At 38.1% G+C, this 25,402-nt stretch overlaps 1 protein-coding gene across 5 annotated transcripts in view; it reads left to right on the top strand.

Moving 5' to 3' along the window:
* grid1a (glutamate receptor, ionotropic, delta 1a) overlaps window positions 1-24,798 on the top strand; it is a 282,018-nt gene extending 257,220 nt beyond the window's left edge. For 2 of the 5 annotated variants that reach the window (XM_026189415.2, XM_080288039.1), the window contains exons 9-17: window positions 3,962-4,063; window positions 5,507-5,704; window positions 6,796-7,126; window positions 9,286-9,424; window positions 15,979-16,174; window positions 17,599-17,765; window positions 19,053-19,293; window positions 23,023-23,164; window positions 23,903-24,798. In XM_026189415.2, coding sequence (XP_026045200.1) covers window positions 3,962-4,063; window positions 5,507-5,704; window positions 6,796-7,126; window positions 9,286-9,424; window positions 15,979-16,174; window positions 17,599-17,765; window positions 19,053-19,293; window positions 23,023-23,164; window positions 23,903-24,315 — 1,929 coding nt within the window. In that variant the 3' untranslated portion in view covers window positions 24,316-24,798. Of the gene's footprint in view, window positions 1-3,961; window positions 4,064-5,506; window positions 5,705-6,795; window positions 7,127-9,285; window positions 9,425-15,978; window positions 16,175-17,598; window positions 17,766-19,052; window positions 19,528-23,022; window positions 23,165-23,902 lie in introns of all 5 variants that reach the window. The other 3 variants (XM_080288038.1, XM_026189417.2, XM_026189416.2) reach the window with 3 other exon arrangements.
* The last annotated feature ends 604 nt before the right edge of the window (window positions 24,799-25,402 follow it).

Raw genomic sequence — 25,402 nt, 5'->3', positions numbered from 1 at the left:
ATGAGTCACACAAAGATTGTGGGTCAATAAGAAGCTTTCTTGTATGATGAGCTTGTCAATATGTAAGCACTTGGCTCACTAAACTAGCAAAAGGACAGGCAGAATAGCTGCAACTAGCTCAAACTGTAGTTCCCTGTCCATAATGATGAACATTTAAAAGTTTCCATAAAATGGAACCAAATGCTCTCTGTTAGTTTTTTTAGACCATCCAATAATTGAGACAGTAGTGGCGCTGTGAAAGGAGAGCTGTCTGACTGCCATCCTTTTGTTGTTTTCAAATAGTCATTGGCATTTACTGAGCAATATTACAGATGATTATTTAAATCTATTGAGCATCATGACCATTAGCTAAATAGCAGCCTGTTTTTGTTGTGACTTTTTAAATGGTTTAGAGCATTCTCATTTGCACAATATCCTCCAAACAAAGCATACACCTTCCAAATAATTTAACACATGTGACTTTGTTTGAACTTAAATAAATAGCACAAGTAAAAGGACTGCTTTAAAATTGTAGGAGAGGTCTTCTAAGAAAAGTACATATCATCGCGATTAAAAATTGCCGGTGGTATAAACCATCATCTTAGTTTGTTCAATTGCCGTTCAGGAGAAATCCATTCACAGGAAGCAGGTTAGGTTGATCTTTATTTTTTCACATAATTGTATTGTTGTATCATAAAAAAAACTTGAAATGGGAGGTTAGTACTAAAAAGTGGTTAGTACTACCTTATTATTATGCAAAGAAACATCTATGGCTCACCTTCATATAATATTATAATTCTCTTTGGTGTCTATTCATGAAATTAGATACAGTGTTGTCAAGGAATACATATCAATTTTAACTATTTGAAATGGTTTTACTGATTATTTTCAGCTTTATTTATTTTTCAATCTATGAATTCATACTTCAGTAGCAGCTGTGCTTTCTGTCTTCTCACATACTTGACATACACTTGACTATCAACATAGCCTCTCCTCGAGAATGAGGCGGAAATTGCATGACATTTTCAGAGATGTGTGTGCCCTACTTGAACTTTTTATTAGAGCAAACATGTACCTCATTGTCAAATTAAAGCGTTGTTACATTTAACAAGACACTCTTAATTAAGATTTGTTTCCCTCAGCGACATCGTAATTTTCCCAGTTGTTTCTTTGTGGAATTTATTCCCCGTGAATTCTTGGATTTCCTCCCATAGACTGAATAGGGATCGGACTTCCATCATAAGATCTGCAGTCCAAAATGAAATTAGCAAAAAAATTATATTTACAAGGTGAACATTAGCCTCAGATAGAAGATTTGTTCATTCATTCAAAAGTCCTGTAACGTGTGACTAAATGCTTAGCGATGCAAAGACTTTAGAAAAAGTTAAACCCTAATCAAAGGAAGAGCTCGAAGGAGCAGGGAAAAAGTCATTTCACATTAAACAACAAAAATCAAACAACAAAAAACATTTTTTTTGTAATACATCCTCTCTTGACATAAATACCCATCCTTTTTCACTGTCACATCCTCGGAAATCTCATCACATTTCCTTTATTTGTTGCAGACAGATTGCATTATTATGTTCTAGTAAAGCAATTTTTAACCTACAAGTGACTTTTCAAAGCTGGTAATCAAAGGCCACCGTGTGTTCATTCATTTGTTACTCTTTCAGATGCAAGGAGTGTGGCTTTGCCATATATATTGTTTGTGACCTTCCTGGTGGCATGCTGGTGTGCAAAGCTCTGTGAAGTAGAAGTGTTCCTCTTTAGTGTTCTTCAGTTTACAGAGCACAGATTGCTCAGTGTTTTTCACTGAGGGCAAAGCTGCTCATGGAGAAAATAGACCCCTGTGAAGCAAGCAATGCAGACTGACATTTTGCCCCAGCACACACTTAGAAACACAAACATGCAAGCCAGTTGTATACTCCGATGATCCAAAGCATTATTACCACTTATATATGAGGCGAATAACGTCTGTTCTCCCACTCAGCATGTTGGATGCGAGACAAATGGACAAATGTGAGTTTGACTGGTGCATCTCAGAAAGAAAGAGGCTTAGGGGGGTGTCTCAAAACATGAACTGGAGATAGGGTGTGGACTGATGGACTCGAACAAGTCTGATCCATCTTTGATCCACCGTTATCCACCATGAACTTGAACAAGTTGACTATTACAGTAGAAGTGTTGAATACATGCTTTCAGAGCTATGCTCATAACCTTTGTAAGCTTCATATATTTCCAACAAAACATGATTTAATGCAAGAAATGACATTTTAGTCACACATATGTGACTAAACACAAACAGTCATCCATGATCCTTGACTGTGCTTAGAAGTCACAATTCATTAGTGGAATCCTGCAGGAGGAGAAAACTGTTCACATACCAACAGAAGCTGATGTGCTACAAGCATGATTCATTTCATCGATCATTTTGCAGTAAAGCTATACATAGCAATGAGAATTTGTAAACTTGCATGCTCTGCAGATGGGCTGTGAAGAACAAAAGATCCAGCTGATAATGAAATGCACTTGTGATGTTTTATCAAAGCCTCTGTGATTGCCTCAGATACTTGCTTTTTATTCACAGATGAATGCTTTTGTTGCTCCCTTATTTGTCTGCAGTAATTGTTGCTTTCTCTTGATGGTGTTGTTGTTTGTAATTTTAAGTTTGCATTTGTGAATGGTGTAAGTAACTTTTTTCTTCATTTTGTTTTTCTTATAAAACATTTAGTCAAACAGAACATTGCAAGAACAATAGACAACAGATACAAAATAACACCTAAGATAAGATTATTAACGCACACTTTATTACACTAATATAATCATATTTTAATACTCAAACACGCCTTATGTATGTTTATATGAAACAGAGAAAGACCATTGGTGCTCACATGTTCTATGTAGCAGTTTGGACAATGATCAAACAACTGAGGAAGAGTTTCAAAATCCTTTTGATTTGAGCACACAGATGGGCCTGGATTGCAAGGGGTCTCACTGTCTCTTCAGCATGTGACAGTTTTCTTTGGCATAAGATTTGCCGGTTACATTTGTGTTCATTATAGTGTTATCATCTGCTGGCTCAGCATCCACTGAGCGAGGTTAGGTGGAATAAGCTAACTAAATGCTTAAAAACATTTTTAAAAAAATCTTCTTTGAAATTAAAAAAAATTTAAGCTAAAATAATGATTTAAAATAAATGTTGGAATAAAATAAAACTCATATATGCTTTACTATATTTTAAATAGACTAATCTAACAAAACTATAGTATGAGTGACTTTTGCATACTTTCTATAGCATACTGCTTTTTTAATGTTTTCGCTGGAGCTCGATGTGCTGTTGGCAAAAAAGGTCTGTTGTCTGACCGTGGGCTACCATTCTTGTCCTGTCAGCTCAAATCTCAAAGACCACTCCAAATGACACGTCGGATCCTTGAGAATTCTTGTCCAGCTAGCAGCACTGATTAAGAATTTAACAAACACTAGACTCACAGACGTGAGGTGTGGCTCAAAAAGTTGATAGCGTGGAATGAGAGTTTTAAAGTCAAGCGATATCTTAGACTCGAGACGCAAACTAAAAAGTGATGGGTTTGAAATTCTGTTTATCTGTTTTGTTTTTATTCTCAAATTTTCCACATGATGAGCACAAAGTGCATAAAATATCCCCATCGTATTCATTTTGCTTGCATCTTCATTCTTATTGCCACTTTCTTTGTGTGTGTGTGCCAATACATTTGTAGTTGAAAACATAGGAATTTAATATCAAACCAGTTTACATATTAATGTAGGCATTTGGCGACTGAGTTATGATTATCATTGCAGGGAAACAACACTATACTTCAATACAAACACTTCAGCTCTCATGCTTGGTTTTTATTCTGTTCTACCTGTAATAAATATATTACAGAGCTGTTCTTTAGAGGCTTGCTACCTGATAAGTTCTTATTTTTTCCTCATCTGTCTTATTTCTCTTTCTCCTTATTAGCTGGCAACCTGGGACTCCACTCGTGGTTTGAATGGTAGCCTAAAGGAGAATCGGATAGAAAGTGGTATGCATGGAGTAACACTCAAGATTGTAACATTACTGGTAAGTTGTGGGAGTACAGCGAATCTATTAACACTTGAACTGCGTAGGCAAATATCTGAGAAAGAAACACCAAAATATAAGCAAACACATTTGTTAGTTTTTTCTTTTTACCCACAAATTAAGCATCAGTGTTTCTGTAGCACATACACTAGCACAGTTTTGCTGCATTTTTTTCAGATATTCATACATTAACCCTACATGTTTTTGACATTACCTGGGGTTTACATCATAAAGTTTGCTGTTGATAATTAACTGCAATTTGTGTGGCTTTTATTCTATTTTTGCAATAAATATTTTCTTTTCCAGGTTAGATCAAATGTCTCGTGTGCACAGCATGAAGCAAAAACTTTATTTACATGATACACAACACTGCATATTTCTTTAAAGCTTGAATTTCAACATAAACTAAATACAACAGAACAAACAGATTAGTGAAACTTGATCCCTCGGCTAGTAAAGTCATGTTTTTAAGCTGAACCTTTTAACCGAACCTCTGCTATCACGTGCGGCAGTTTGCTAAACATTCAGCATAATATACAGAAAGGGGTACAATGAATATTTTTTTACTCAAAGTATTTATTTCAGTCATTATAATCATTATGAGAGAGGACACTGCACATTTTCTCTGTTTCAAAGTGAAATATTAAGTCGTGCTCTCTGTCTTGTCCTGAGAATGTAGCACAGCAGAAGCCTGCTAAGCATCAGTCCTACGCTGCAGCGGCTTTTCTTAGACTGCTACTAGAATATGACAAGCGAAGTCTCTAACCTTGTCCTCCCCCTCAGTCACTTCTCCACCTCCTCAGTCTCCATTTTTCCTCTTTTTCACACATGATTTACCTGCAGCTTATTCATTCACATGAGTTCAGCTAAGCTCTTTCCTGGCAGTGTCACTTAATCAAGTCATTTGCCCCAGCCCCAACCACCCCTCCTTACCTGTCCCCCTCCTGTTTTTCTCAGCTCGCCTTATTCCACCTTCACCCATTTAATTCTGCCCTGACACTTTCAACCCATAAAGAAGAACCAGGAGTCGGTGCAATAAATTCAGAATAGCAATTTCCACATTGATGACCCATAGCATTTGTCATGGCGCCATGTGTTACGGGTCAACAGTTGCTAAGGAAACTATTTTATTAAGATTAAAGTAGATCACCCAAAAGCTCTTCATAAAGGTGTCACCCTGCTGTTCTTAAGATGACTGACTGTGTCCTCGCTTCAGTTGCCAATCTGTCCCTTAGGGGATTTTGGTGCATTTTGATAAATGACATTCCTGTCATTAAGCACACACACACACACACACACACACATACTCTAGTCTTTTCAAAGTTTAAGTCTAAATCCATGGCCGTGGAGATAAAATTCACACTTTTCTCAAGATTATGCTAACATTAGTAGCAGATTACCTAAAAGCTCATTTACTATATGACACAATATTGTTTCAAACAGGAAGAACCTTTTGTGATGGTGGCAGAAAATATTCTGGGCCAACCCAAGAGATACAAGGGTTTCTCCATCGATGTGCTAGATGCCCTCGCTAAGATCCTGGGCTTCAAGTATGATATCTACCAAGTTGGAGATGGGAAGTATGGCTCAGCACTCCCTAATGGATCCTGGAATGGCATGATTGGAGAGCTCATTGGCAAGGTTAGTGGGTTTTACTTTTTATCTCACTCAATCAATGTCCAGATTTCAGTCCAAATAATTTTTTCTGGGAGTCATGCCATTTTTATTTTGCTCTGAAATAGAAACCTAATAATGAGGCTTAGTAATAAAAAAAAGAAAAAGAAAGAGAGAAAGAAAGAATCAAACAAACTTTTCTTTTTTTTGTAGTCGGTGTCATCCCAGTTTGATTGAATGGGTCTGAATACTGCTGTTGGAATGGATCCCTGACAAATACTGTTATGATTCATAATAATAATGGATTCAATTTAATAAAGGCAGAAGTGTATATATATTGCGCACTGTACATAGTGTCTTTATAAACTTTCTTAGAGTCTTGTATTCGGTATATGACAGCATGATACACGTTATTACTTAATTCAACTGTTTATCTGAGTGAGCTGTGTGACTTGTTAAATGCAGAAGGAACATTTTCAATGCTACAATAACACACAATAACCATACAGACTATTCAGCAATGTAGCAGGTTAGTTATGATGGACGTTTCATGTCATCATTACAAAAGATTCTGGTTTTTCTTCTGCTGAGGGCACGAATTGGCAGAGAGAAATTGTCTAAGTGAGGACTTGAGTTGAGATGATAGCAAATTCCTGTCTCTTTTTTTTCCATTTTTAAATTGAAAATGTGGACTGAAAGAGGTTCTTGAGGTTTATCAGTGTTATTGTGAAGAATGAAAAGATGGCACATAACAAATATCCTTCCAATTCAGCCCCTCCATTTGGAGCAGTGTCACAGAAACACCACGCTAATGGTTTGTCTAGAGAATAAGACGCAAGGTTTTCACACTGTCAGAAAGGATAATTCCTGTGTCAGTGTACATATTAGATTCAAGCTTGGAGGCCTTTTATATACACAGGCAAATGATTTTACAGACACACAAGCCAATCTAATCTCCTAAGTGTTGAGAAAAGATTCACTAATTAATGCAGGTCAAGTTAACTAGATTTGTTTCTGATACCTAACAACATATGACAGTGTAATTATCTCCTCTGTTGATTTAAAATAGAATGTTAGAAAGTTACTGAAAATGGAAACGTATTGTTCTTTGTTCACAGCGTGCTGACTTGGCAGTATCAGCAATCACCATCACGCCAGAGCGTGAGAGCGTGGTTGATTTCAGCAAACGCTACCTGGATTACTCAGTGGGAATTTTGATGCACAAGTCAGAAGAAAAGATCAACATTTTTTCTTTACTCGCACCATTTGATCTGGCAGTCTGGGCATGCATAGCTGCAGCCATCCCTGTGGTGGGCATCATGATCTTCCTGCTCAGGCGCATCCAGGCAGTGCGCTGCCAGAACAATACAGCCGGTCATCCACCACCTACCGTTTCCACTTCGCTTCAGAGTGCTATCTGGATTGTCTACGGTGCTTTTGTGCAACAAGGTGGGTAATAGAGTTTGTGTTAGTCAATGACAACATCCAAAAACAGCAATTGCACATCCTGAACAGTATTTGTCATAACAAAGAGTCAAGGCATTGCAGGTTTTTGTTCCATAGTGACTGTATGAAAACCTGTCTGTATTTAGCCTTCAGTGGCATATCAGTGAAACCCACCAGTCAGACAGTTTTGAATGTGAAACCTGACATGAAATAGAACAAGTCACGAAAAACAATTAAAATGCTTTAAGGGATTAATGACAAAAGAGCACAATGAAAAAGTCAAATCAAGTGAAGAACATATGTTAATGTCTACGGTCTGTGTAGAGAAAATGCTGATTCAGTAGTGAGTCAGTCTGGGGCACAGCGCCCACCTTAGCATTTTCTAAAGGTGCCCTTGACAAAGAGAGCATCCCATCTTTAGATCTGGTGGAGATCCAGGTATGTCCGCTGTGGATAAATGACTACTTCAGCAACTGATGTTAAAGCCTCAGCTGCATCTGTCAAAGTCTGGCACACTGCCCGTGAGCCTTTTTTAACCCAACACCCACTATATTTCAAGATAAGCTAAATTCCTCTCCTTTTTTCTGCCTCTCCCTCATTTCTGGCTCATGTTCCAACGTTGCCACTTTTTGTTTGAGTCAAGTGGATTGCATTTTTTTCTTGGGGATGACGTAGGTCACTTTGATACGGATCTGACTGCTGATGCATAGTGTGCCATTGTCAGAGTGCATAAACTTGGCAATCATATCCCCCCACTGATTTTATAATGATATGCCAACACTTGGCTGGTTTTTGTTGTATGTTCGGTGCACAATGGACTATCTACGCCCAGACATGCTGACTTTTATCACTGCCTTTTTCAAGCAGGGACTACACTTCTTTTGTTCCAAAAGGAGGTCAGACCAAGGTAGAAAATTATCTGAAACTGTCTAGGAGAACAAATTAAACTAACACAATTTCCTTATGAATAAAGGGTTTAATCAATTTGTTTCTAAGATGAAAGAGACTGTACCACAGTGGACCATTGCAGTGGGGTAAAATCCAGTAAAGTTTCCAGAGCCACATTTCACATTCAGTGACCTCAACAAATCAAAGCTGTATGTAATAAAAATGACTGATGCCGCAGTGCTATGCATCTGACAAGGCCCCAGATTTTTTGGGCTTTTTTTCTTCCTTTTCCGAGATGTCATAAGGGTGCAGTTGTGTTGATGGTGACACTTTTAGACAAATATGTTTTCATTACATTTCATATTCCTGAATCATTCAGATGGCATTTCTGTGGCTTTACACTTCAAAATTAGAATTTGTGCTGACATTTTTCTCATGCACCTCAAAAGCTGTTTCAGGACTGTTTTGCAGAGAATGTGTTGGTATGACAGAAGAAATACTGATGATACCAAAGCTAATGTGATGAACCAGTCTCTTAACCTCAAGGAAAACAAGGAAAAGCCAGGATTAAAGATGTGGGTGAAAAAAGAAGGATGAATTTTAATGAGTAGCGTGTTCTTTGGGAAAATTTAAAAAAAAAACAGTAGCATTTCAGGGTAGATGGTTTTGAATACACAAAGCTCTCGGGAAAGTAAATTATTAAATCTTACAGTAATTATACAGAATCACCATGCAGACAGCTTCTCTGGTGTTTTATGCAAATATTAGCACAATTTTTGAGTACAATTGCTTTAGAAAATAAAAAAAATATCTTAAAATCATATTGGTAAAAAAAAAATAGAGTCATTACATAAGGTATTATCATATGGCTCTCTTATAACATAATCACAGTGATTGCTTTGTAAAGCAGAATCTATATATTTCAGCAGTATTATAATGTACTATAATGGGTTGCATTTTTTGATTTTTATCAGCAACATGTTTGAAAAACCTGAAACATTTTATGGGTTTGGTTTGGTTTTTTCACTACGTCTTGTTTTATTTGTGATACAGAAAAACAACCACAAATATTCTTTGAAATGAAACTCAATGTCACAAGCAATTTGAGTACAGTACATCACTTTGAAAATTAAATTGGCCAATTTTTGTAATTGAGGAAAGAATGACCTGATAAATCAATCATGGCAGTAGTGATTATTTGAAACCAAACCTGGTGCAAGGCAAAGACTTATTTTGTAGTTTTTAACTCTGTGCTTCTGTCTGTACCACAACAGGAAGTGACTCCATCCTGGGATCAGTGGCTCTCCGTATCGTCATGGGCAGCTGGTGGCTTTTCACCCTTATCGTGTGTTCGTCCTACACAGCAAACCTGGCAGCCTACCTCACTGTTTCACGAATGGACAACGCAGTTCGGTAAAAGAATAAACTTAAAAAAAAAAGAGAGATAGATAGATAGATAGTAAAGAAATGATGCTAATCAAAACTAGAGAGCACATAGTTGTATTCGGTATCTGTCTCTTCTTGGTAAAAAGCCCAGCACATGCATTAGCCACAATGCAGTCTGTGAAAATTGGGTGTATTATGCTAGTAGCAGCTAAAGTGGCCTTGAGCTGCTAGCCTCAATTAGGGAACAAGGAGCAGGGACCAGAGTTCTGATAAGCTCAGGCTTTCTTACTTCAAACCAATGGTCTTCAGCCCCAATTGAGCTGACTCAAGGGACATTACTAGAAGCATAACAGAGCCATGAATGGCTTCAAGCTATCTTTTTCTTATCCACATGCTTATGCTAATAAGCATCTGCGTGCTTCAATCTTAAATGCATGTCTTTGCCTATGTGTTATTTATTTGATTTATCTAAAGAGAAGCTTAATTCAAATCACATGTGGATTTTTTTTTATATATAAATATAATATGGGGTGATTTCTTGAGGCATTAAACATTCTACAGTATTTTAATTACAGGGACATGTGCGGCTGAGTTTTAAGAATAATCTGTGTGCATGTCAGTCTACACAGTGCTTCGGTGATTTCTGACCCACTGCCTAACAAATACCCTGTCTTCAGCCAAAATTTTATTTGTCAGTGAATCCAATTTGGTCTGCTGTCTCTCCCCAAAGAATGAGCAGAGAGGCATTTGATTGCATTGGGTCCATCTTCTGTTGAACAAATAGCCACATGTGGACATATGAGTAGACGAGTCGAATGCTAAGCAGTACACAGCTCACCTGTGAAGAGATTTTGTTTGCAGGTGTGTGTGTGTGTGTGTGTGTGTGTGTGTGTGTGTGTGTGTGTGTGTGTGTGTGTGTGTGTGCGCTTCAGTTTAGAGGGACATTAATCTTTGTTGCAGTTTAACAGAACCACACTGCAAATGATGGCACTTAAGAATTAAATTGAAGAAGAAAGTACACTGTGACCAGTTTTAAATTGGAAAAAAAAACCTCATGACATCTGCTGTTTTCAATAGTAACACTAGGCTGTGTTGGATTCACCTTTGTGCTAATCTAAATTGACTATACTATCATCCATCCATCCATCCATCCATCCATCCATCCATTCGCTTCCGCTTATCCTTTTCAGGGTCGCGGGGGGCGCTGGAGCCTATCCCAGCTGTCATAGGGCGAGAGGCAGGGTACACCCTGGACAGGTCGCCAGTCTGTCGCAGGGCTAACACATAGGGACAGACAACCATTCACACTCACATTCACTCGCACATTCACACCTAGTGGCAATTTGGATTATCCAATTAACCTATCCCCACAAGTTGCATGTCTTTGGACGGTGGGAGGAAGCCGGAGTACCCGGAGAGAACCCACGCAAACACGGGGAGAACATGCAAACTCCACACAGAAAGTCCCCGGCCTGATGGTGGAATTGAACTCAGGACCTTCTTGCTGTGCGGCAACAGTGCTAACCACCGTGCCACTGTGCTGCCTACTATACTACTACTACTATACTATCAGTCAAGATAATAATAATAATAAGGGATTGCATTTATATAGCGCTTTTCGGGGCCCTCAAAGCGCTTTACGATTCCACTATTCATTCACTCTCACATTCACACACTGGTGGAGGCGAGCTACAGTTGTAGCCACAGCTGCCCTGGGGCAGACTGACAGAAGCCCCCTCTGGCCGTCACCAGTAGGCGGCAGGTGAAGTGTCTTGCCCAAGCACACAACGACCGAGACTGTCCGAGCCGGGGCTCGAACCGGCAACCTTCCGGTTACAAGACGAACTGCCAACTCTTTGAGCCACGATCGACCCGCCCAAGCCAAAGTACTGTATGGACTGGATGCATGCTGCATATGTGTAAAAACTAAAAAGATTTTGATGATTACAGCCTGAGATATAGTTTTTTATCAAGCACTGGAAATGGTAATCTTGTATGGAGAAAATATAATTTCTGAAAACTACAGTTTCGCACAGTTTGGCAACACAAAGTAGCAAAACTATCAGTTTATTACACTAAATTAGCCACTTTTTAAAAATTAAATTCAAAACAATTTACTGCACTTCTCCCTTTTTCGACCTGTAAGTGTTTTAAATATGTATTTGACAATATGAATAAGTGGCTGTTTGTGACCCAGTTCCATTAACAAATTTGATCTTTTTTGGCCTGATAAACATTTGCAATAGCTGCTTACTGAGATGCAGAGGAAGAACTCAGTCTGTGTGTCATTTTCACAGATGGTATAGAAAATGTACAATGGCTCTTTAGGACAATCTCTTTTTCTCATTGATCTGGAAAAAATACAGTAGAGTGGCTTGGGAAAGAAAAGCGGTGTGTATTGTGTGGTGCAATTTTTTTTCTAGTATCAAGGAGACATCACTCCTGTGCAGGGAAAAGGTTTGGAATTCAGTTCTTTCAGACGCACGTTGTAAACTCAGTTTTGTGAAAAGCTGTGGAAGAGTGTTGGAAAGAGGAACGTTAATACCTTCATTTAAAGTCCTATTATTTTGGTCAGTGTAGGAACAGCTGGGTCATTACTGTCCATACAGGAATAATCCGAGAGGACTGTGAATTAGAGCAATGCTAAGCACATGCACCGTACCCTGAAAATCCCAACATTCCTCTTTTTTGGCAACATTGTGTAATGTGTACTAATACTCCGACGTACCTGACAGAACAGGGCTGCATATCTCCAAATGTACACAGCTGAAATGTGTCCCTGCTTTGTGTTTGTCACAATGGCATTGGTAGCTTGTCCTCCAACATAAAACCAATATCCTAGCCTTGGAGTCAATGTGACTTGAATTTTATAAATCAGATGGAGTGAGGTTCAGTCCACCTTCCTTCATCTGAAAAACATTAAAGCTCAAGCTGTTGCTTTGATTCTTGGAAAAATCTGTTTTCTTTCACAAACAGGTTATGGATCTTGCCATACAGCCCAAAAAACTAGCAGCTCGGGCATTTGCTGTCAGTGAGGTTGCATTACCCTGGATTTAGGTAATGCTGTGAATGTCCACATGGAAATGATCAGAGGAAATGACATTTAGAAAATTTCCAATAAGAGCAACGCTAAGCACACATGCATGTTTGCATTTGTCTCTCTCTGAGTGTGGGTGTGTGCATGATACATGAGTGTGGTGTAACAGGAGCAATAACTTAATCTTAAGTGAACATTTGCATTTTTAAACACTACACAACTCGTTCCTCTTTGTTTACAGTGTGTCAAAATAAGCCTTTACTACGCCTGGGGACAAAGAGGTGATTTTTTTCACCCCCTGCTGTGATTTAAACCCTAATCTTATGTTCTTATCTTGAATTAGTTTGAGAGAGCAAAAGAAAAAGTGAGAGATTAGTTTAATAACTTGTGTCCCTTCAGATACCTTGTAGATTAATACTAATTAGATCAAGTTTTTTGGCTAAATTCTCTTGATTTTTATATTGTTTCAGTTTTCACTGCTTTGGCCAGTTACAGATATGTAAAACTAACAAATCTATGCATGCATGTGTGGGGAAAAAGGAATGAAAGGAAAAGGTCTGTGTAATGTACTTCAGCCATTATATTTATTGAACAGAGGGTTCACCTTTCTGCAGTTATTACAAAAATCTAAGTGATGCAGTGCTTTGAAGAAAAGGTGAACCAGAAAAAGTACTTAAAATGGGCCACGATTCTTAGTACATGTATATCATATACATATTATTAATTATTTCACCTTCTTCCATTGGTTTTTCTGTGGTATCTTAAATCTGCACCTTCATAACACACTATAGGTCACAGTGTTTATGTAGTTATGAAACTAAGATGTTAGACAAAAATCGGAATATTTAACCCAGTGAATTAAAGCTCGTAGTTTAATGTGACAGCAGAAGTTAGAGACCATGAAATATCTAATAGGTCGTTTGTTTTGCTCTCACTTGCTGTTTTCCCCTTTCCACAACCACTTCCACACCATATACGTCTCCAATTAAATGGTTGAATTAGTCCTGCAGTATCAGCTCCAGATAAGCTATTGAATTCTCCGACTTCTCAGAGAATTGGAAAAAAGACGGTTAAAGCTTCAAGGGAAAAAAACATGAACAGATTTCCTTAACTTTTGTTTTTTGTAGTTATTATGAGACTTTAACAAGATATTATAACAATCTAATTTATATTAATGTTTTGTAATAATTAATAACAATGTTTTATTGCCACAACAAGTTGTGAATAATGTGCTGTCTGACTCGTGGTGCTGTAGAGCACCCCGCTGTTGGACAAATTATGCAGTGTCAACATGACATGGTTAAAGGGTGTTTGTTCCATCTCTTCTTTAGTTTCTTATAGTCATATCAAATAGCCATCACCCCCGTCAGGTATTAATAATTGAGTTGACATATCAGCTGAATACCAATAAAGAAAATTGGCGATATGAAAACATTTTTTACATTGCATTGGCAATTGGCAAATATTTAGCTTTTTAAGTTTCAGAATTAGTCCATCTTAAAATGAAAGCTGCAAGTGGCTTTTTTCTTATTTCCTACAATCTTGAGGCAGAAACTTCTAGATCCAATAAAAAGTAGAATGCAATTTGGAGCAGGTTCTACTGGGGATTAATGACCAGCCATTGGGATGAACCCCATAATCATTCATGAATGCAGTACCCCCAAACTGATCATCATTACTGTGAATCACACTGGACTCATTGTGCTGGCAATGCTGGAGAAAGTTGTGGTATCGCACTACAGGTGTAGCTAATTTAGTTGATAAAGGGCATGATGATTAGTGATTTGCTCCAATGTGCATTAAAAAGGAAGGCAGCAGTTTTAGGTCTACTGATTTGTTGGAGTGCATTAGGGGCAAGTTAAATCTTGAATTTTAAATAGAGGGAAAAGAGAGTCCTTCTGTAAAGGACAGAAGCCAAGAGACTTATGTGGCATAATGAATGAAAGGGGAAAAGAGTGCTGATATCAGCTTGAATTAGTGTTTGCCACATTTTTTTGATTTTGCTCTACCGGGTTGCAAACACAGGAATGCTTATATCCTATTTATATAGCAATATAATAGTTAATATCTAGATTAGCAATAAAGGGACATCTAATAAATTGGAATTGTCTGTGTCACTGTTATTGTGGATAATTATAACAATACAACATTAACAAAATAATGGAATCTTGTATCTGGTTTATTATCTGATAGTAATGAAATATGAATTTGTTGTGACACATGGACAAGTGTAATTTAATAGTTTTAATGTTAAGCATTTGTTCATGCATGTTTCTTGAATTAATACCAGAAGTATTTCCTACATCGGGGATTTCTTGCATCATGCATGTGTGGAGAAATAGTGGAGCATGATTTTACAAGCTAACATACAGTTAGTTGTAGCAACTTTGCTGGCTGCAAACCTTAAGCCCATCTATGTTATTTATCATCATAACACACTTTATGTGAGTAGTTTATGACAGAAAAGGTATCCTTTGAAAACTAAACATTTTACCACAAGCATAGCCATCATAAAATAAAGTACAGCCCCTTTTAAGGTTTCATCTTTTTCTGTATCGGGACATGCAACAAATAATCTGGTCCTAGGCATGTCTTCAAATTAGTTACATGTAACTTCAGATGAAATACAAAACATGACAAATAAACGATGTCATTATTTATCTAAAAAATTAAGCCACGATTCAGAAGCAGTGTGTGAAAAACTTAAGCGCACCTTAAGAGGGCAATTAGCAGCCAATTGCTGCTAATGAAATACACTTGATTAGTTGAGCCTCACAAGTGTGGCCACCTCTATGGAGCAGAAAAAAAAAGTTTTATAGAAGTTTTGGCAGTTTGCTGCTTGGGAGCTTTCAGCTATTGTGATGCTGTTTCCATCAAAACCAATCATTTGTGAAAGTTTATTCACAAGAGGAAAACATTCAAGACAGTTGCCACTCTTTCCAGGACTGGATATCACAAGTGTAGCGCAACTCTACAACAAAATTGATTAAAAAAAAAAAAAAAAACAGAACGACAATGCATAATGCTTCCTCCAAAACCATTACTTAAAGTTAAGGCTAGTAAAAGTCGTGTTGCAAGCTACTGAATCATGTGATGTAGTGATGCATTTTGGCCTAATTTTTGTTAAATAAATAAATTGCGTTGATCAAAACAGCCCTGATCCATCGAGACATGGAGTCCACTAGACTCCTGAAGGTGTGCTGTAGTATCTGCAGCCAAGCTGTTAGCAGCACATTCTTTCTATCAGTTGAGACTTGAGATCCATGAATCTGACTTCTTTGTCCAGTACATTCCACAGATGCTCGACTGGATTGAGAGCTGAGTAATCCAAGTCAGTATCTCAAACACTTTGCTGGGGTTTTACAGATATCCCCTATAGATATCCAATATTTTTGCTTTTTATCTGTTGGTAAATAAAACCTCATGTTAACGTTAAGTAACATTAATGCTAATGTTATAATGTTTCAATTATCATGACAGTTACTGTATGTTTTCTTCTTTTATCTTTAAACAAAGCAAGTAATTCACTCATGTGACCATGCAGATCATTCCAGGACCTGTCCAAGCAGGTGGACCTAGTTTATGGGACGGTGAGAGACTCGGCTGTGTACGAGTATTTTAGGGCCAAAGGCACCAACCCTCTGGAGCAGGACAGCACATATGCTGAGCTGTGGAAAGTCATCAACAAAAACAATGGCTTTGAGAACTCTGTATCCAGCCCTTCAGAGGGTATCAAGAAGGTGAGTATTTATTTTTATCTTCATGAACAAAATGTTCAATTTCAAGGGGGAAAGAGCATTTTGTCTCTAAGAAAAAAAAGATGTTCTGTAAAAGTTTGCTTTACACAGGACGATGTTTTAACAATGCCTTAGCAATCTAACAGTTCATTTCAGGTCACCCTCAAAAAGGAAATGTATGCACAGCAAAATATTGACAAGAAGCAGGCATTGAAGGGGGATTTGTCTAGCCGCAAAAGAATAAATGAATTAATTAAGAACATCTGTAATGTCTTCAGCTCAATAAGGGATTGTCTTGCAATTCACTGCATTTTTTATCTCACACCACCGTGTAGGAACAAGCTGAGAATTAGTTAAAACAAATGCATGTCTGACTAACAGAAGCATGGAGGTAAAAAGTGATTCTTTTAATCTAACAAATTGCAAAGTTTTTCTAATTGTTCCCACAAACTGCCTGTGTGGCTAAATGAATAGTTTGTGCATTTTGTCATCTCGTTCTTTAACCCAGACACTAGACAATAATAATTAGATAATTTACAGTGGGGTCTGACATGTGCACTTGACACAAAACAGCTTTATTATTTGAGCTGATAATTGGATCGAGTGTAATCAGGCCAGGCAATGCAAGGATGCGTACATCACAGGAAAACTAGTCTCAGTTTAATTTGATGAGAGAAAGCAATTTTAGTCTGTTACTGATTTACTGCATTGCTCTTCATTCTTAAACAAAATACTGCAGTTTTTATATATGTGTACATATATAAATATATAACCATAGTTTGATTGGAATGTGTGTATGCATAACCCAGTGGCTCTTTGTGTTGTTCATCTTAATTTATTACAGGGACAGTCTTTCTCTGGAAGATGTAGGATGTAGGACACCACAGGAGGCAAAAGTCAGGACTGTGTACAAAACAATGAATACATAAATAAAAATCCATACAGATTCAGCTGTGGCTCTTCTACATTTTCTACACAGTGATTTTCAAACTCCAGCTTATGATTGGGTGTCTCAAAATGTGTTATTAGGTGAAGATTGCAAATCCAGAAAAAAAGAATAAGGAATATTTGTTTTTTTTCATAATGTTTTCAGTGTTTAGTGTGAGTGGGCAAATGTGCGGTAATTTCTATGCAAATATTTAGCTCCAGTGTGCAGACTGCTCATTGCTTTGTCTGAGTAAAATATCCTCCCGTGCGCTTCTCTAGTAAAATAGTCTACTCTTAACCTTAAAAGAAGCGTAATGCAAATTGCATTTACACTGTATCTAATCAGTTTTTGTTTGTTTATACAAAGCATTCTCGATCGCTGATGATTAAAGAAAATGTTTTTAAAAGTCATTTAAGATTTCTCCACTAAGCAGTTAAGCATGTCTTTATGTAATTACCACGTGCGTCTCTTTTTGTGTTTGTGATGGAAACTTTTGCAGGCAAAGCGAGAGTCATATGCCTTTCTGTGGGACATGGCAGTGGTAGAGTATGCTGCCCTGACAGACGATGACTGCACGTTAACTATAGCAGGAAACAGCATGAGCACCAGAGGCTATGGCATGGCCCTGCAGCACGGCAGTCCTTACAGAGACATTTTCTCACAGAAGTATGTATACGATGCATTTTTACAGCAGAGAAGCCAATGATGCAATAATGCTGTAACATCTAACGTGTTCAGTACCTTAAAACTTCATTTTTATTGGTCTGGGCATCAGTTCTTTTGGTTATGGTAGAGGTTTATTTATAATATACTCATCTTCATTTAAGGGATTATTCTAAATAGATGATCAAACTAATTGTGCATGTTTCTTACGTGGACAACTATGGCAAGTGTAGCAGAGCAAGGTTGAATTGCAAAGTTGGTCTCTATACTGTTGGCCTCTATCTGAAGCATATTTTTACTATTTGTCTGTTGCATTTGGCTCAAGGACAGACAAGTAATTTCACGTCTTAAAATTTGAAAGCAGGGCAGGAAACTTTCTCCCCAGGAATAAAAACGCTCCCGACTTCCATGGCACTCTCTGTTTGTCAATGAAAATTAATATTTAATTAGATGTGAAAACATGAACTCTCGACAAGCACCAACTCAAAAAGAAAGACTGATTAATCTGCCACAAACACTGCTTCAGTGAAAGATGGGAATATTTGAACATAGGGTGAGGCTGAGACACTTCATGAGTATAAAAGTATATAAATAACTCTGGCAGTATATCTGCTTATGGCTTTTTGCAATGAATGAATGTGTAGGCTTCTGCAAAATGCATAAATGTCAGTCACTGTTGAACAGTTTGAGCAATGACTGTGCAAAAAGTTAACTGTTCCAGTGGGACACCCTAACTGCTTCGCCTGTGTTTGTGATCAGCCATCATCATTCTCCCCAGCATACATCTATTCCTTACCCTGTAATTTGTGCACTAACTAATGGGCCAACTCTCGTATTTGATCATCTTTGTTTCTGTGCTTATACGGTTTGATATGATACTGATTACTCCTAAGCTCTGATTTTCTTTGCTTCATTTTTATAGAACTGAACTTTTGATTCTTGATTACAATCAGTGTCACATCTTGCGCTCTGTAAACTAAGAACTGCAGTGTTTAATAGCTTTACCCTCTATGGGATTTTAATGAGGTTACAATGAAATGCTAATACATGCAATACATTAACCATGTTTTGTTTTATGTTATTTACTCTCATTTCGTGAGCTACACAATATCGTTGAATTATTGTTACATGATAATATTGTGGTGAAAATTCTCTGCTCTTCTGCCTTTATCATTCTGTTACCTAGGACTTAATCAGAATCAGTGTTAGCAAAGGATTTGTCTTGTGGTTATTACATGAAGATTTCCACCTACTGTGTTGAAAGAACTACTTAGTCTTTTCTCTGAGCAGGATTTTGGAGCTTCAAGAAAAGGGGGATCTTGACATCTTGAAGCAGAAGTGGTGGCCAAAGAAAGGTCGTTGTGACCTGCAGAGCCACACAGAAGCCCAGCCAGAGGGACGGGCGCTGCGTCTCCACAGCTTTGCCGGCGTCTTCTGCATCCTTGCCGCAGGGTTGCTACTGGCCCTCCTAGTAGCTGCACTGGAGACGTGGTGGAACAGCAACCACTGCCGACGAGAGCAGCCCAAAGAGGTGACCACTGACAACTCGTCGGGCCAGGGCCCAGGCCCGGGCCTTCTAACCCAGAACCTGGCCATGGTGGCCACCACGGGTCCCCCTGCCCCACCAAGGCCCCGGTCGAGACCCAGACCCCCGGGCCCCCCGGTCCTGCCCAGAGATGCCACTGCCACACTCTACTTTATGGATCCAGCAGGCGCTGACACCAGCCCCGATTTAGTAGAGCTGCAGTACACCCAGTTATAATAGGTGTGCCCCTGATGATAGTCCAGACATCATGTGATCAATCTACTCATTCCTTCTCATGTTGGGAGAGAGGTTGGGGTGCTTTGTAAGGGACTTCTCTGAGGCTTCTCTCTCATGCTGACACAAAGAATCCTTAATTGCCAAAAAAAATTAAAAATCCGTCACTGGTGCTCACATGAGAGACCCGCAGTGAAAAGATAACATGCAAATTTAATACCACATACTGAAATTGTACTTCTGAGTCGATAAGTGCTTCAGTTGTACAATAGCTCTCTTTAGCTAATCCATTCAAGTCTTAATGCTTTAGAGCTCAGACTTTATCTTGCTGCTGTCGACTGGGCAGCCCCTCTGCATGAGGCGTCCAGACAACTAAGGCTTGACATGGATCCCTAAACTAAAGTGTGAGCAAATGCAGATAGTAAAGAATCTGAGCCTTGACCTGCCTGTTTGACTTGACAGTCCAACAATACTGGATGAGAATACCCATTTAAGACCCAGTCCTGCCCTGGAAAACACACAGTAAATCAAACTCCATCCAAGCTGCTTTTTGGTGCATATGAGAGTTTGAGTTACTGCTGATGATTTCTATTTCACAGTCTTTGTGTGTACAGCAGTAGCTGCTCTCTTAATAACCACATATTGCTGTCATGTGAGATTCATTACACAAACATCGCTGCCATTATTTAAAAAGACAAGATGTGCTAACTCTAATCGTGGTTGTGTGCTTTATTGCTGTTGATATGTTGGAAAGATGTTTCCACCCAAAATCTTTTGACTGTAAAACACACACGCTCTGTAGTCTTGAAATGTGACTGTGTGGAAATTTAAGGCAGAAAGAAAGAAGCACATAAAGATGCTGGGCAGCATATCCGATGTATAGGGAGCAGTAAATAAAGAACTGTAGCAGTTCAAGGAGATTTCTAGAGGCTTGTATTTCCTACTCCAATTGCGCATGCAAATGCAACAGTTTACAACTCATTCAGAATCTGTTACATGTATGCAGGTAACAGTGAGGTGGGAAAGGTGCAGACAAATTATTTTAATAAATTTACTATTCTGTAACACAGTTTAAACTGAAACAAACAGGAAGACAAATTAAAGAAACAAGAACTGTTGACAATAATAAAAAGTAAAATGTACTCTCACAACTGGTACAGTCCAGGAAAACAAACAAACAAACCAAAAAAAAGGCCATAAAATGAGCTAGCATTTTATGACAGTAGAGTATGATATCATGAACACAGGATTGGCTACAGCAGTAATGAACAGCAGGACGCAAAGAACAAAATCTTATCTATAGGACCCAAACTGCTTCTTAAGATAAGTGACAGCATGTCTCACAGCTCCCTTCTAGACTGCGAAAAGCATGTAGTTTTTCTTGGTTTCACATGGATTCAATGATGGCAGGTTTTCATGGCAGAACAAAAAAGTAACTAATAAGTACCCAAATGGTGAAGTAGTTGATCCAAACCAAACACAGTGAGGATTTTTGTGTTTGCTCTTCACAAATATTAGTTTTGCCGTTTTTAGAACATAATTGGATTGTCTTTCGAGTTTTAAAGTCTTTCCAAGATTTAACATTATGTCGAGTTGTATAATTCACTTAAACTTTCTGGTATTTGTTAGATTAAACTACTAAAACAAATATGATGTTTACTTTGAGATGTGGTTAAAAAAATCCGCTCAGCAGTCATGAAATCAAGCTGACCACTGCACAAACTTTAATTGCCTTTCATGCCTACAGGGAGTGATTAAAATTCAAAAGACTTGGGTGGACTATTACTTTATATTCTAAATTGTTTTAAGCAGTGCTCTGTGGCCCCATGACAGCATTAGAATACAATATGTGGGCATTATGACAGCCATTTAAAGCAAAACTCTGCTACAAGCCTGAACACACCGGCCAATTAGTTTGACATTATGGAAATACACTTAATTGCTTAGTTGTCAATAATTACAGAAACGTGATGGCACAACAATTTTCCTTTAAAAATGAAAAATTCCTTTCTTTTAGAACACAGGTTAGCTACAGAAAAAACAGCGAGTCTTGGCTTACTCTCATTACTGCTCATATGTGCAAAATCACATTTGGATTCATCAAACATTTGCACCAGGTACTGTGCATATGTCAGTGAATCAGGGTCAGTCTAAAGCCACAGGATCGTGCTCACTACATGCACTCTGCATACTGCCGCACACCAGTTTCTTCATGTAGGGAAACATAGTTAACATCGAGGTGAACAATGGAGAATGGGATGTAGTTGTTTTAAGAAAAAGCGTCACCGCTAAGGCAAAAGTCTAATAACAATTAAATACTGAATTAATACATGAAATTCAAAAAATCTTCTAGCCATGCAGTTTTCAATACTAAATTACTGACCAAATAGATCAAATAAGTCTTGTTTATTTCAGTCACACGATGCCAAATTATATTCTTTAACATCATCTTGGATATGGCATCTATATTAAAAAGAATCTGGTCTGTACTACAAAGCAAGTTTAGAGGTTTAGCAACATAACAGAGGTTTTAACCTGGGTTTTTATTGTTATAAAAGCCATTTACTTCTTACTTGGCAACTTACGTAGCACACCTAACCTGCTGAATAACAGGTTATATTCATAATAAGTTCACCACCTACTCATCAATCACTTCTCTAAAAAATAGTGTGTCCATTCCTGGGAAAGTTGGACCTCAGTGTGCAGGCAGTAAAAAAACCCAAGTTTAGTAATTTCTGGTTTTATATAAAACTTGCATAGCAACACTTACGCTTTTGAGCTGTTTTTTGTTATATAATTTTTTTTACTTGCTCTTAGACCCTTTAATGACAGGGGGGCTGTAGCTTCAAATAATACTTTACTTACCGTTTTATTCACATAAAAAAAAAACCCCTGAAATAATAGGATATGCAGTTGTAGTTATATGTTTGTCAGGCTTTTCTCAACCCTTGTCTTAATAATAGAGGTGTGAGCCTGATAAGTTTATTAATTTACACAGTCGGCATCTATGTCACATTTTTCCAGTCTGACAAAAATGTTTTGAGCACACAAATATCCATACAGCTCTGCTATCGCACACACAAACACACCCTGCTTCTTACAGCAGCTGCGCTCATTTAAGCCAGAATTATATGTTTAACCACTTTGTATTTTTCTAAAATTGTAGTTTGATTGCCATAAAAATAATACTAAAAATGATAATAATTATTATTATCATAAAATTGTTATTACAGTGTTGCCTTACGATACAAAATTAAAAACAAGATCAATTATAAAAACACAATTTATGCATTTCTCCTGCAGGTAGACCTGTTTATGTTTCTAATTACCAACACTGACACCTGTCTCATCTAACTTTCAGAAAATATATCAATAAGAGTATTTCCACAAATTGTCAAACTATTCCTTTTATTAGCCAAGTAGTAATTTATTACAATTATATGTCAATGTCCGGATTCACGGGGATCATTTTGGTTATGTATCGTTGTCTATGGTCTCCAGCAGGTGACTAAGGATTACGCTCTGCAAAGGGTTTCTGGATCATTGACATATAATGACATAACAAGCTCCTTACCAGAAGGGAGGCGGGACATTTGGACTGACAGAGAGACAGACTGGGAGGAGGCCGTGGCTCTTGACACAGGTCAGGAGAGGCCTGACACACTGTACTGGATGGTCATTGGCTGTGACAGGGCGAAAGGGCGGGGCATGGGGCCCGACAGGGGTAGATTGTAGTTGCTTCATCCGTCATATCACCCCCATGGTCTCTCCTGCTATTTGCCTGTCTAGTTTTGTCTGTCATCAGTCTGCCTCAACTTAAATGGGTGCATGATTATAGAATAACATTCAAAAGCAAGCATGAAAACCTTTTTTAGAAAATGTGTGTCTGATAAACAGTTATGTGCTTATTTGGCTTCTCTCTCCCCAGTCCCATATGTATGTTTCCCCTCTAAAAAAAAGGAATATTTGAAAAGATTCTTCAAAGTAATGTGGCTTACTTCAATTAACTGACATTACCTAATTCGTCTCCATTTACACTTTAGTGTCTCACATAGTCTGTGCATCCATTAGAGCCTGTCTTGTTAACAGCTGATTTTTTTGAAGATTGAAGATTACTAACTATAAAGCTTATGATGAAAGGACTATTATAACCTGTCTTTCTCTGTCTTCTTTCACTCTCTATTCTCTTCTCATTTCTTCTTTTAATCTTTTAACCCCTTTTCACTTTGCATTCATTTTCACTTGTTTTTTTTATCACACTCCTCTTTGATTACATTCATGCTCTCCATTCCATTAAAACCTCTCTCCACTGTCTTTTCTACTGCCTTCTTTTATTCTATGCACGCTCTTTGGCTCTGCCTTCCTTTCAATCTATTTTTAGGACAAAGAAGTGAACCTGGAACAGGTCCACCAACGTTTGAACAGCCTCCTGGACGAGGACTTAGCCCACAAGCAGCTGCCAGGTCAGTCTATAGAGATCTCTGCCCTGGACATTGGCAGCATGCAACCCAGCCAGTCTCTGGAGGCTTTGTCTGTTCGGGATTACCCAGCCCATCGCGGACCACCGCCACTCTCTGTGACCACCTTCCTCCAGGAGGGTCATGGGGCAGGAAGGACACTGGGCGCGTCCGCTGGCAGGACCTTGCCCCTGCCTCTGAGCAGTGCCACCATGCCCTCTATTCGCTGCAAACACAGGGCACCCAACGGAGGGCTCTTCCGGCAGAGCCCAGTCAAGACACCCATGCCAATGTCCTACCAACCAGTGCCAGGAGGACCCATCCCAGAAGCCAGTGAGGCCAGCCACGGGACATCCATTTAAGCAAGCCGAACATTCACAGACACTCGAGCTCAAACAGAATAGCGAAGAGCTAAACAGAGTGCCGGCCGTGTGACGAGCTATAAATAAAATGCTAAAAAAAGGATTTTTACTACCAATGAGACAACACACGAAAAGACACAAAGACTTTAATGTACATATTTGTAAGTACAAAGCGAGAGAAGCAACATTAAAAAGTGTATTTTGAATATTCTCAACAGTTGAGTTTAAAAAACAAAAAAGTATTAAAAAATGACTGAATGGCTTTGTAAATTTTGTTCTAAATGAATAAAGGTGACAATTCTTTGTGGTTGTTTTCTAAGTGCCAAGTTCAAAGATGTTTTCTTTCAGATCATTAACTGAATGTACTGTGAGAATTCATGACAGACATTTCACACTTAAAACACAATGGAAGAACTGATTTGTTTCATATGAAAAAAATAAAAAGTATAATACAAAAACATCCAGATTTGCGTTTGAATATATTATTGGAATATCATTGTCACATTGTCTGTATGTTTAAGTGATCACTGACAGAATTGTGCTTAATGGAAAAAATACTGAAGAACTAGAAACAATAAATTAGTTTTTAGATCAATATTATCATTATTTTTTTTACTGGATTTTTCCATAAAATAAACTGGATTTGAGAAAAACTCTGCAGTAATTTATACTTGACGGGATAGTGTTCACCCTTTTTTGTGTGTATGTAGAAAGACAGTCAAGTCAGATGTGCAGGTACAAGCTAAAGTGTCTTAAATAGTAAACCTTGTGTGATATTTGCTCATTCGATGTGTAGAAGTTGCGCCTGTGGTCTACCTGAACAAATGGCGTTGAGTTCAACCACTATGTGGCGATAACGCTAAAAGAGAAAACGTAAATATTATATTGGCAGCCTTGTGAATCTTTCATTTTCCAGGCATAATCTTATTCCCATAACATGGAATTGAAATAAGCAGCAACAGATAAACTTTGTAAATTCTGGCATTTTTGCCAGTTTCAAGAACTACCCGCATATACAGATGTAATGTAAAAATTGTATTTTCATAATAAAAAAACAATTAC

Source organism: Astatotilapia calliptera, chromosome 13, assembly GCF_964374335.1.
Source record: "Astatotilapia calliptera chromosome 13, fAstCal68.1, whole genome shotgun sequence".
Classification (NCBI taxonomy): Eukaryota; Metazoa; Chordata; class Actinopteri; order Cichliformes; family Cichlidae; genus Astatotilapia; species Astatotilapia calliptera.
Note: the sequence above shows the minus strand (reverse complement) of the source record. Positions and strands in the feature narration are given on the sequence as shown.